General features: G+C 31.4%; 1 protein-coding gene across 5 annotated transcripts in view; it reads right to left on the minus strand.

The window, feature by feature from the left end:
• LOC120432354 (cation-independent mannose-6-phosphate receptor) overlaps positions 1-13,091 on the minus strand; it is a 259,577-nt gene that overhangs the window by 72,318 nt on the left and 174,168 nt on the right. Inside the window, exon 6 of one of the 5 annotated variants that reach the window (XM_052711701.1) lies at positions 5,812-6,248. The exons of the other annotated variants lie outside the window; for them this stretch is intronic. Coding sequence (XP_052567661.1) covers positions 6,231-6,248 — 18 coding nt within the window. The 3' untranslated portion in view covers positions 5,812-6,230. Of the gene's footprint in view, positions 1-5,811; positions 6,249-13,091 lie in introns of those variants that run through there. 5 annotated transcript variants of the gene reach the window in all.

Raw genomic sequence — 13,091 nt, forward strand, 5'->3', positions numbered from 1 at the left:
TTGTCAAATTGTCAAATTGTCAAATTGTCAAATTGTCAAATTGTCAAATTGTCAAATTGTCAAATTGTCAAATTGTCAAATTGTCAAATTGTCAAATTGTCAAATTGTCAAATTGTCAAATTGTCAAATTGTCAAATTGTCAAATTGTCAAATTGTCAAATTGTCAAATTGTCAAATTGTCAAATTGTCAAATTGTCAAATTGTCAAATTGTCAAATTGTCAAATTGTCAAATTGTCAAATTGTCAAATTGTCAAATTGTCAAATTGTCAAATTGTCAAATTGTCAAATTGTCAAATTGTCAAATTGTCAAATTGTCAAATTGTCAAATTGTCAAATTGTCAAATTGTCAAATTGTCAAATTGTCTAATTGTCAAATTGTCAAATTGTCAAATTGTCAAATTGTCAAATTGTCAAATTGTCAAATTGTCAAATTGTCAAATTGTCAAATTGTCAAATTGTCAAATTGTCAAATTGTCAAATTGTCAAATTGTCAAATTGTCAAATTGTCAAATTGTCAAATTGTCAAATTGTCAAATTGTCAAATTGTCAAATTGTCAAATTGTCAAATTGTCAAATTGTCAAATTGTCAAATTGTCAAATTGTCAAATTGTCAAATTGTCAAATTGTCAAATTGTCAAATTGTCAAATTGTCAAATTGTCAAATTGTCAAATTGTCAAATTGTCAAATTTTCAAATTGTCAAATTGTCAAATTGTCAAATTGTCAAATTGTCAAATTGTCAAATTGTCAAATTGTCAAATTGTCAAATTGTCAAATTGTCAAATTGTCAAATTGTCAAATTGTCAAATTGTCAAATTGTCAAATTGTCAAATTGTCAAATTGTCAAATTGTCAAATTGTCAAATTGTCAAATTGTCAAATTGTCAAATTGTCAAATTTTCAAATTGTCAAATTGTCAAATTGTCAAATTGTCAAATTGTCAAATTGTCAAATTGTCAAATTGTCAAATTGTCAAATTGTCATTTTGACATTTTGACATTTTGATATTTTGACATTTTGACATTTTGACATTTTGACATTTTGACATTTTGACATTTTGACATTTTGACATTTTAACATTTTAACATTTTGACATTTTGACGTTTTGACATTTTGACATTTTGACATTTTGACATTTTGACATTTTGACATTTTGACATTTTGACATTTTGACATTTTGACATTTTGACATTTTGACATTTTGACATTTTAACATTTTAACATTTTAACATTTTGACATTTTCACATTTTCACAATTTGACATTTTGACATTTTGATATTTTGACATTTTGACATTTTGACATTTTGACATTTTGACATTTTGACATTTTGACATTTTAACATTTTGACATTTTGACATTTTGACATTTTGACATTTTGACATTTTGACATTTTGACATTTTGACATTTTGACATTTTGACATTTTGACATTTTGACATTTTGACATTTTGACATTTTGACATTTTGACATTTTGACATTTTGACATTTTGACATTTTGACATTTTGACATTTTGACATTTTGACATTTTGACATTTTGACATTTTGACATTTTGACATTTTGACATTTTGACATTTTGACATTTTGACATTTTGACATTTTGACATTTTGACATTTTGACATTTTGACATTTTGACATTTTGACATTTTGACATTTTGACATTTTGACATTTTGACATTTTGACATTTTGACATTTTGACATTTTGACATTTTGACATTTTGACTGTTTGACGCTAAACAATTAAACAATTAAACAATTAAACAATTAAACAATTAAACAATTAAACAATTAAACAATTAAACAATTAAACAATTAAACAATTAAACAATTAAACAATTAAACAATTAAACAATTAAACAATTAAACAATTAAACAATTAAACAATTAAACAATTAAACAATTAAACAATTAAACAATTAAACAATTAAACAATTAAACAATTAAACAATTAAACAATTAAACAATTAAACAATTAAACAATTAAACAATTAAACAATTAAACAATTAAACAATTAAACAATTAAACAATTAAACAATTAAACAATTAAACAATTAAACAATTAAACAATTAAACAATTAAACAATTAAACAATTAAACAATTAAACAATTAAACAATTAAACAATTAAACAATTAAACAATTAAACAATTAAACAATTAAACAATTAAACAATTAAACAATTAAACAATTAAACAATTAAACAATTAAACAATTAAACAATTAAACAATTAAACAATTAAACAATTAAACAATTAAACAATTAAACAATTAAACAATTAAACAATTAAACAATTAAACAATTAAACAATTAAACAATTAAACAATTAAACAATTAAACAATTAAACAATTAAACAATTAAACAATTAAACAATTAAACAATTAAACAATTAAACAATTAAACAATTAAACAATTAAACAATTAAACAATTAAACAATTAAACAATTAAACAATTAAACAATTAAACAATTAAACAATTAAACAATTAAACAATTAAACAATTAAACAATTAAACAATTAAACAATTAAACAATTAAATAAGTTTACAATTAAATAATTTCTTATTTAAAAAATAAAATTCATCCCATAATCAATTTCAATATGATTCTTGCACCTCACTGCTAGATGAATTTGTCCTTATTGGCGAAAAATAGCAAGCACGCATACATGCACACAGCACCAACGCGTGAGATGAAACCTCTTGTGTGTGTTTGCGCGCGTTGCAAATAAAATTAGTAATTTTTCTGTGATGGTATGCGTGAATTTTCGAGACCGTCTTAATTGGGAGGGATTTCCACGCGATTTCAGCACTGTTCCGCACAACTCAAATTGGGAGGGCCATCCTCTCGGATTTCTCGTTTGCGTGAACGAGTTGAATACATAATTTTTTTGCATCGCCATGATTAGCGTCAAAACACAGTACAGCAGGGGTGACCAAAATATATTTTTAAATGATCATGTAAAATTGTCCTTTGAACCATCTGTAAAGTACCTTAAAAACAAGATTTTTTTTTAACAAACTTGTGAACCTTTTAAGTTTTGTTACAGCAAAAAAGAAAATAGTGATTAACATTTCAAAAGGGCGAAACATTCAATGTTACGCCCTCTTAAAATGTTAGTCTTGAGTTAAAAAAAGTTATTGTTTTCGGAACGATCGAAAAATATCACGAATGTTTTATATTTTAACATTAAGAATTAGAAAACATCAATTTTCCTGTTTTAAAACCTTTGCATGGCAATATCCCTGCAACTAAGTGTCGTATTAGAGCAATTCCAGCTCAAATCAGGATTTTTTCTGGTACTTTTGTACCCGACCGTCTCCGATTTCAATGAAACTTTGTAGACATGTTATCCTAGGCATATACAAGTCATTTTTGTGTATATGGAGCCAATAGCACTCGAGAATAACATTTAAGAAGGGCGTAAGGTATTTAAATATTTTAGTATTTTGCAATTTAAAAATTACTGTATCTCGAAGCCGTTGCATCGTATCAAAAAGTGGTCAAAGACAAACTTGTAGGAAATTGGACGGGCTTTCTGATAAAAATACACTGAAACAAAAATACACGCCACATCTATAAGATTTTTTGATTTTTAAGTCTAAAACTTAAATTTGAAGGTGATGTCACGATTTTTTTCGTTCAAAATTTTTGAGGAAATAGCCTAAAATGTCACTAAAAGACTGACGAAAAATGCAGGATGGTATGTCTCTCCTAAAAAAATACAATAATCATTTACAAAAACTGTTTTTTTGAAAAGTGGTCTAAACGTCAAAATTTTTAAAAACCGGTAGTGGGAATCGATTCTCCAGACAATTTTACATAAAATTTTCCGTATTGACTATTGTCCCATGTCCAATCCTTGGAAGATACAGCGGTTTTAAAAATAAAAATGTTGAAAAAACGGGATTTTTGGTGGTTTTTGACAATTTCTATATGACAGACTTGGTTTTTCAGTCTCGTAAATATTTTTAACGGAAAGCTCGTCCAATTTCCCATAAGTTTTCCTACAAAAAAAAATGCTGAAAAGTTGACATTTGATGTCCCCTAGAACATATCATAAAAAATAAAAACAGTGTTGTTTTTTGCAAATCAAGTTTTAGAGATAAAAAGTGAAATTAAAAATCACCAAAAAAAATTCTACCGTGTATCATTTTTTGTCAGCGTAGGTAGTCCTTAATTATATCTACAACTTTGCCGAAGACACAAAATAGATCAAAAAATTCCTTCAAAAGATACAGATTTTTGAATTTTCATATATCATTTTTGTATAAACAGCTGCCAAATTTGTGTGGTAAATTATATGGACAAACTAATTATGCAAAATGACTTCTTTGGGCATACCGAAGGCACCAAATTAGTTTCAGCCGGATTAAAAAAGACCTATTCCGTAGAGAATTGCTCTACTGTCAAACGAATATTATGGCTGCTTCTTTCTATAAAAAAAGTTAGAGAAAAACTGTGATTCAGTATTTGTAATTTACAACCCCGATTTTCGAAGAAAATAAAAATCAAAAAACATCAAACCAACCGCAGATTTTACCACTCTATCAAAAAAGGAAACTTTTCCGCGATGAAAAGCAAATCCCTTAAACGAAATACCTTAAAGATGCGAGTCAGATTTTCGCACAAGAAAAGTTTGCAAAACTGCTAAACTGACAGGAAAAGTGTGCGCGAAACATGAAAAACCGACGCGCCCGAATGCATTTATCTACGTGTCAGGATGATGCAACATGGAGAAGAATAAAGTTTTCTTTAGCTAGTTTGCATGTTTTATGTTCCAAAGGAATGGTGAACCTATTTTCGGCTAGAGAAAAGGCTAGTTCAACTAAAAAGTTGGTAAAAGCTACTGAAATTTCGGTTAGCTAAACAACTTTGAAACCACTCAAACTCATATGTTAGTCATGTGAAAATGATATATTTGTCTACGCAGTTCCTTTATACACGAAATTTTTTTCTGAACAATTAATTTTACGTCTTGTATAAGCGAAATTACCTTTAAAAAGTTTCTTTAAATCTTTGAAAATGCTAAGCTAGTAGTTTACGGATAGAAACAGCAATCTTCTCTTCGATTCTTTCTTGCTAAAAACTTTGTTAAACTCAAAACTTGCAAAGCTTTTCCCGCGCTATGTCATCCGTGGCGGTGAGAAACCACTTTTTCTTCAGAACGAAAAAAAAGTTTAAAACTAGCTCAAGCAGAGATTTAACCAACGTGTTGAGATTCAACGGGAAAAAAGAGAGAGAAATTTCTTCAGCGCCAAACTTCCCCGCTCGGTATTCAATTTTCCAATTTTCCAGCTCACCATCCTGGTGCATCGAGTTTCGTGAAGCTCGTTTTCCGCACGTGAATCATGCTAAGATAAAAAGGGGGAAAATCTGTCTGGGATAACGGTCGTTACAACATGCACGCTAAGATTCCGGGGGGTTCAAAGGAGTGACTTTTAAACGACAATGTTGCAAGTGAGATATCACACACGAGATTCCTTCGTGGACCAACAATCGAGAAAAAGTTTTGCAAGGGGGACAAAAAATGGGAACTTGTTGTTACAATCTAGACCGGTTTCAAGGAAAAAGGACAAAGTTCCCTTCCATCATCAAGGGTGGAAAACAAGTTGGAAACAATTTTCTCTACCTGGTTTGAACTATTTTACACCAGACAGTGATGTAAAATATATTGAATTCTAAGTAACCTGAGAAAAAAAAAACATTTAAAATTTGTCCATCACTGCCGGAGATAATCTCAGCTCGAACTTGGTCTTTGTGGAATAACAAGTTTTACACTTGACACACATACATTTTGTTGAACGACAAGTGATTTCAGGGGGGTTGAAACGGAAAACTTACTTTCCAAAAGTGCCAAACTATCCCCTAAAAATTGCAGAGGAAATATTTGCAACGGACTTCCTGGGGTCAAAAGTTTCGCCGGAACAATCCCAGTTTGATCCGCAGAAAGAAAACTAAGAATTTTCATTCCTCGTCAGAAAATAGAGTGAAATTCCTCATCTTGAAGAAGCAAATCGATTCAAAGATCAGAAAATGATGCAAATTGCCATAATCAAAAAGGGTTTGATGGAGAATTTGCTGCTGCCCCGTCTCGTCCTCGGAAGGTTGGAATAAATTACTTTCGGAATTGAATTGGATTAAACTTTGCCCGTCTTGTCCTACTTTAATCAGTGAAAATTCCGATGGAAAAGTCCCGGGAAAATTACCTTCATTGGATGCTGGATCGTTCATCTCATTGGACTTACCTGGAAAGAAAATGGAAAATGAATTTTATTAATTAGGAAAATAATAGCAAGCGATTGCTGTTAAGCAGTCTGAATAAGATGATGATTACACATTTCTTGAAAAAGTTTTTATTTCTGCAAATATTGGTTATAAATGTTTCCATAAAATTTTATAGATTATTTTAATGGAATGTCTACCCGGCAACAAAGTCAATTAAAATCAAAATGAAACTCACAAAAATAAAAGTCCATTTGGAAAACAACGAGATTGGAAACCATTTCGTTTCATTCTTCCAGACAGCAATCCAATATTCGTCTCTTCCAATTGGATGCTCTTTCCTCCCATTAACTTCCGCTGAATTGATTTAACTGCAAATTAGGTACCCACCAAATGCCATTTTGAGGGAGAAACTCTTTTGCCCGTGATTTCAACTCTTCTGCTTTTTCGTAAAAGCGGCGCACTGTTAAGTGGGACATCCACAAACAGCGTGACTATTTCAAACAAGACTCCATAAAATGCCAAACAAAAAAGAACACGAAGTTTATGGATGACCCCCATCAGAATAAAACGGGAACGCTGCAATGCAACGAGGTTCTAATGTGGTTTGGCATTTTTTTCAACTATACGCCAAAGACCACGATTTCACGTCTTGGCCCCATGCATTGAGCATATGAACGGAACACGTGACTGTTGCGCTGCTAGTAGAGCTCACTCAGCTCGTGCTGCAGCTTCTGCTCTCTCTCTCTCTGTAGAACTGTGTTCTTGCACACGTGCAGCGTGCCAGAGGAGAAAAAATATGCTACAGAATAGAATTATGGTGCGCGGAAAACAGGAAACAGATATTTGGTCTTGCCAGTGCTCGTACACATGTGGTGAATAGGGTGATCTACAATATATTTCTGTAATTGTTATTGCTTGTTTTCTGAAAAAAAAAAAACTTATACCTTCAAATAAACCAAAGAACATCACAACACTGAGTAGTTTTCTACAAAATCGATCTTTCTTTATTAATTTTAATTTTTGTAATTTTTAATCCGGCTGAAACTAATTTGGTGCCTTCGGTTTGCCCAAAGAAGCAATTTCGCATCATTAGTTTGTCCATATAATTTTCCATACAAAATTGGGAGCTGTCCATACAAAAATGATATATGATAATTCAAAAATCTGTATCATTTGAAAGAATTTTTTGATCGATTTAGTGTCTTCGGCAAAGTTGTAGGTATGAAGAAGGACTACACTGAAAAAAAATTGATACAGGGTAAATTTTTTTTTTGGTGATTTTAAATTTCACTTTTTGTCACTAAAACTTGATTTGCAAAAAAAAACACTATTTTTTCATTTTTTGATATGTTTTAGGGGACATCAAATGCCAACTTTTCAGAAATTTCCAGAACGGGAAAAAAATCTTTGACCGAGTTGTGATTTTTTGAACCAATATTTATTTTTATCAAAAAATGGAAATATTGGTCGCAAAAATTGTTCAACTTTATTTTTCGATGTAAAATCGAATTTGCAATCTAAAAGTAATTTTGTGCTACATACTATCGAGAAATGAAAAGGGCAACATGGAGTCAAACTTTCTGTCAAAAGGTTTTCCATGATAGCTGGAAAAGTTTCACTCCATGTTACCGGCTCACATCTCCTTTCAATTTCTCGATGGTTAGAAGGGTAGAGGGGCCGTAAAGGAGCTCAAGAACGCGAAATCCGCGGGAAAGGACAAACTTCCGGCCGAACTTTTCAAGCACGAGAGCGCGCTGATCAGGCCTGCAAAAAGTTTCCTACCCAGCGTACACATGAAGCAAACCAAAATGTCTGTTCACTGCTAGCATGTGACTGCAAGCCTACCGTGTTCAGTACACGAAATCGGGAAAAGTTGCCCCGACCCCTCTTCGATTGGCGTGATACTTTTTTCTAAGGGGTAACTTTTGTCCCTGATCACGAATTCGAGGTCCGTTTTTTGATAACTCATGACGAAGGGGCGGTACGACTCCTTAAATTCTTGAACATGCGAAAAAGATGTGTTTTTCAATAATTTGCAGTCTGAAACGGTGATGAGGTAAAAATTTGGTGTCAATGGACTTTTATGTAAAATTAGACGCCCAAATTCCGAAAAAACGTGATTTTCATCTAAAAAAAACACTAAAAAAGTTTTACCATTTCTCCCATTTTCCGTTACTCGACTGTAAAAAAAATCTGGAAAATTTCATTATCAGGGAAATATAATGTGAGCAATTCGCGCACCAAAAAACCATTAAAACAACCTTCGAACCAATGAAAATGTCAGCCGTTAGCCACCTGTAAATAAAAACTTGTATTGAACTATGGATTTTTTCGAAAAAATGCCCTAATTTGGAGAAATGATATCTCCCTAAATACATTACCAAACATCAAAAAGTTATATATCGTTGGAAAGGTAATCGCGAGGGCTTTCTATCGCATTTTGAAAAACATTTCAAAAATTATTTTTTCAAGGGTAATTTTAAGGGTTTTTGAGAAACTTACTCTTAATTTTGAATTTTGACCGTGTTCGCAACCACTTATCATTACGCAACCATTTTCATTCGAAAGATTGGAAGATTTTGCATAAAATCAACTTGAGAAAAGTAGTGTAATGAAATAGTTTTCGTATAGTTATTAACGGATGAAAGAAATTGGTAAAATTTCAGTTTAAAATAACCAACTTCAGAAATGAGCCCAATTTACAGTCAAAACAAAGCAAGATTGTATTTGAGCCGAATGTACAGTCATCTGAGGCAAATCTGGACATATAGGATGAATAGGGACAGCTATATCAACTATACTTTCACTCATCAGATCATATTTTTAAATTGATTATGTAAAAACATACATAAACAAACAAATTTCTAAATTTTATGCAATTAAGTACTCTGAAAACTAATGTCCTTACTTAGACTGCAGTCTCGATTCGCCACATTTTACTGAAGTAATATTTTATGTACAGAATTTGTTTTGGGAAGGTCTGCTTTATTTGTATAACCTCAATCGTGCACAAAAAAGTGCAAATTTCAAATCAATATTTTTTGATCAAGTTAAAATTGTATGGGGCTGTTGATACCATAAAAACAAGAAAAAAAACTCGATTTTCGTCCAAATCGGACTAGATCCTTTTAATTGACACCACCCCAAAGTTTCACTTTTCTGCAAACAATTTTAAAAACCTTCATTGACAAACTGCGATATCTCTGAAACCGCCGTACAATGTCGGGTCAGAACTCACTAGAATGATAATTAGACGTGGAATTAATAAGTGTAGTCTGTTTTTCAATTAAAACTTTTTTCAATGTTTTTATGTTGCACAAATGAAAATTTTTAATTTGGTTTTTATATTGAGAGTAATTAAAAATTAAACTTAAATGAATCCCAATTTTTTACATAGAATAGAGAAGACGCACCTAGTGACAATCATTTTTTCACCGATTACCATAAAATATTTTTGATTCGTTGTATATACCAAATGGTACCCTTATCACTTGCTTTCAAAACGTAGTACTAGAATTCACCTCAAATTGCTTTTATGTCGAGAACCAGGCAATTACCCTAAAAAATAAGTGCGTAGCTTTGCCCCGTGTGTAGGGTAAAGGGATTTTTAACTTTTTTTTTGTTTTAATTTTAGTTATTTTTTCATTCAGTTTTCAATTGGGGGCAGTTTTTAATCTCAAATTAAGGTAAATTTATCGTAAATTGACTTGTGTCTTATGAAAGGGCGTAGTCCAATTTGGACGAAAATCGAGTTTTTTTCTTGTTTTTATGGTATCAACAGCCCCATACAATTTTAACTTGATCAAAAAATATTGATTTGAAATTTGCACTTTTTTGTGCACGATTGAGGTTATACAAATAAAGCAGATCTTCCCAAAACAAATTCTGTACATAAAATATTACTTCAGTGAAATGTGGCAAATCGAGACTACAGTCTAAGTAAGGACATAAGTTTTCAGAGTACTTGATTGCATAAAATTTTGTAACTTGTTTGTTTATGTATGTTTTTACATAATCAATTTAAAAATATGATCTGATGAGTGAAAGTATAGTTGATATAGCTGTCCCTATTCATCCTATATGTCCAGATTTGCCTCAGATGACTGTACATTCGGCTCAAAAACAATCCTGCTTTGTTTTGACTGTAAATTAGGTTCATTTCTGAAGTCTGAGCTTTGGTTATTTTTAACTGAAATTTTACTAATTTCTTTCATCCGTTAACAACTATACGAAAACTATTTCATTACACTACTTTTCTCAAGTTGATTTTATGCAAAATCTTCCAATCTTTCGAATGAAAATGGTTGCGTAATGATAAGTGGTTGCGAACACGGTCAAAATTCAAAATTAAGAGTAAGTTTCTCAAAAACCCTTAAAATTACCCTTGAAAAAATAATTTTTGAAATGTTTTTCAAAGTGCGATAGAAAGCCCTCGCGATTACCTTTCCAACGATATATAACTTTTTGATGTTTGGTAATGTATTTAGGGAGATATCATTTCTCCAAATTAGGGCATTTTTTCGAAAAAAATCCATAGTTCAATACAAGTTTTTATTTACAGGTGGCTAACGGCTGACATTTTCATTGGTTCGAAGGTTGTTTTAATGGTTTTTTGGTGCGCTGAATCGAATGAGAACATTGCCGTAAAGATTTGAGAACATGTGCATCTAGTGGGACGGTTTCAGCGAGAATTGCTCATGTTCTTTTTTAATCTACATTGGAGTATTTTTTTCATTTAGAACAAAATTTTTCATTTTAAAATTTCGTGTTTTTCTAACTTTGCAGGGATATTTTTAAGAGTGTAACAATATTCTACAAAGTTGTAGCGCAGACAATTACAAAATTTTTGATATGTAAACATAAGGAGTTTGCTTATAAACATCACGTGTTATCGCGATTTTACAAAAAAAAAGTTTTGAAAAAATACTTTTTGTGTTTCTCTTTGTTTCGTCGTCCATGTCTGTCGCGGGTGACGATGAACGGCCATGATCGATGACGACCAACTTTTTCAAAACTTTTTTTCGTAAAATCGCGATAACTTGTGATGTTTATAAGCAAACCTCTTATGTCTATATATCAAAATTTTTGTAATTGTTTGCTCTACAACTTTGTAGAACATTGTTACACTCTAAAAAATAACCCTGCAAAGTTAGAAAAAACACGAAATTTTAAAATGAAAAATTTTGTTCTGAATGAAAAAATGACCCTTCTTAGTCAATGTAGATTCGAAAAGTACATCAAATTACCCGTAAAATGACATGTTCCAAAAATTTTTACAGTCGAGTAACGGAAAATGGGAGAATTTTTAAAACTTTTTTAGTGTTTTTTTTTTTCGATGAAAAGTACGTTTTTTCGGAATTCTGAGTACGCCATCAAATCGAGCGTACAATTTTACATAAAAGTCCCTTTGACACCAAATTTCTATCTCATCACCGTTTCAGGCTGCAAATTATTGAAAAACACCTCTTTTTTCGTATGTTCAAAAATGGAAGGGGTCGTACCGCCCCTCCGTCTCGAGATATCAAAAAACGGACCTCGGATTCGTATTCAGGGACAAAAGTTACCCCTTAGGACAAAGTTTCACGAAAATCTTAAAGGGGTCAGGGCAACTGCTGTGTGTCCTTATTCATACCTACAACTTTGCCGAAGACACCGAATCGATCAAAAAATTCCTTCAAAAGATACCGATTTTTTAATTTTCATGTATCATGTCTGAATGTATGCTGCCAAATTTGCATCGAAAATTATATGGACAAACTAATGATGCAAAATAGCTTCTTTGGGCATACCAAAGGCACCAAAAATGTTTCAGCCGGATTAAAAAATACAAAAAAAAAATCGAATGACCGAAATCTCAGAGAATTGCTCCCATTTTGCATGACCAGTAGGATGTAACAAAAATGGGTTTTTGGCAGGCATTCAGGGGTTTTTTACCGGTGAGCATACTGAGTTTAAATTCCAAATATGAGCTTGATTGGATGTAGCAGAAGCTAGCGCTTTCCATTTGAACTTTAAATGGGACTTAATCAGTTAAAAAAAGATTTTTTCAAAAATGACAATTTTTTAGGAATTTTGGCCACTTTATTTTCAACATCATCGTGTAGGCCAGATCCTAAATCATTTTTGAAACTCGACAGATTGTTTGCTTACGGCTTATTTATCGTATGTTAAACAGAAAACGTTTAAAAATAAAGCGATTTTCTCAAAATTTCTTTCAAAAACGCGAGTCGGAAAGTTCGCATTCTCGCGATTGTAAACTACTGATCAACATAATTGATTTCAGACCCCGACAGTAGTGCTTCCATCCCAGGAATTCCCGAATCCCAGATTTTTTTTATATTTTGTCCCGGGAATTCCCAAAATTAAAAGCAAACAAAATTTTGATCTACAAATTTAGATTTGGGGGTGGAAATAGATCAACAGTTGAATACTTAGTAATCGATAAGAATTTCAAAGCATTAAAATTTGTGTTCGGCATATAGCAGGATTAATTTGGCTTATTATGGAAAATTGTTAAAATTTTAGTTTACAGATCCGCAAAATGCTTTGCGCCTCGAACATTTTTTATTTTTTTTAATGGACTTAGTAATATAATCACATATATTTAGAACTTTAAACTTGAAAAAAGTATGATATTAAAAAAAAATAAATAACTATTCATCAAAAACCGGCATCCGGAGCAAATCAGGACAAATGTAACGAATTAAGATAGCTGTTTAAGCTATTTTTTTAGAATAATGTTCTGATTGTTTTGATTGATTTCGGTTACAACAGGAACAGAAGAAAACAATTAGTACACCGATTTCCAAATTTATTGCTCAAAAATCTCCTGTATCTATTCAGAGTCTGAATTTCAGACTGCA

Source organism: Culex pipiens, chromosome 1, assembly GCF_016801865.2.
Source record: "Culex pipiens pallens isolate TS chromosome 1, TS_CPP_V2, whole genome shotgun sequence".
In the NCBI taxonomy this organism is placed as follows: domain Eukaryota; kingdom Metazoa; phylum Arthropoda; class Insecta; order Diptera; family Culicidae; genus Culex; species Culex pipiens.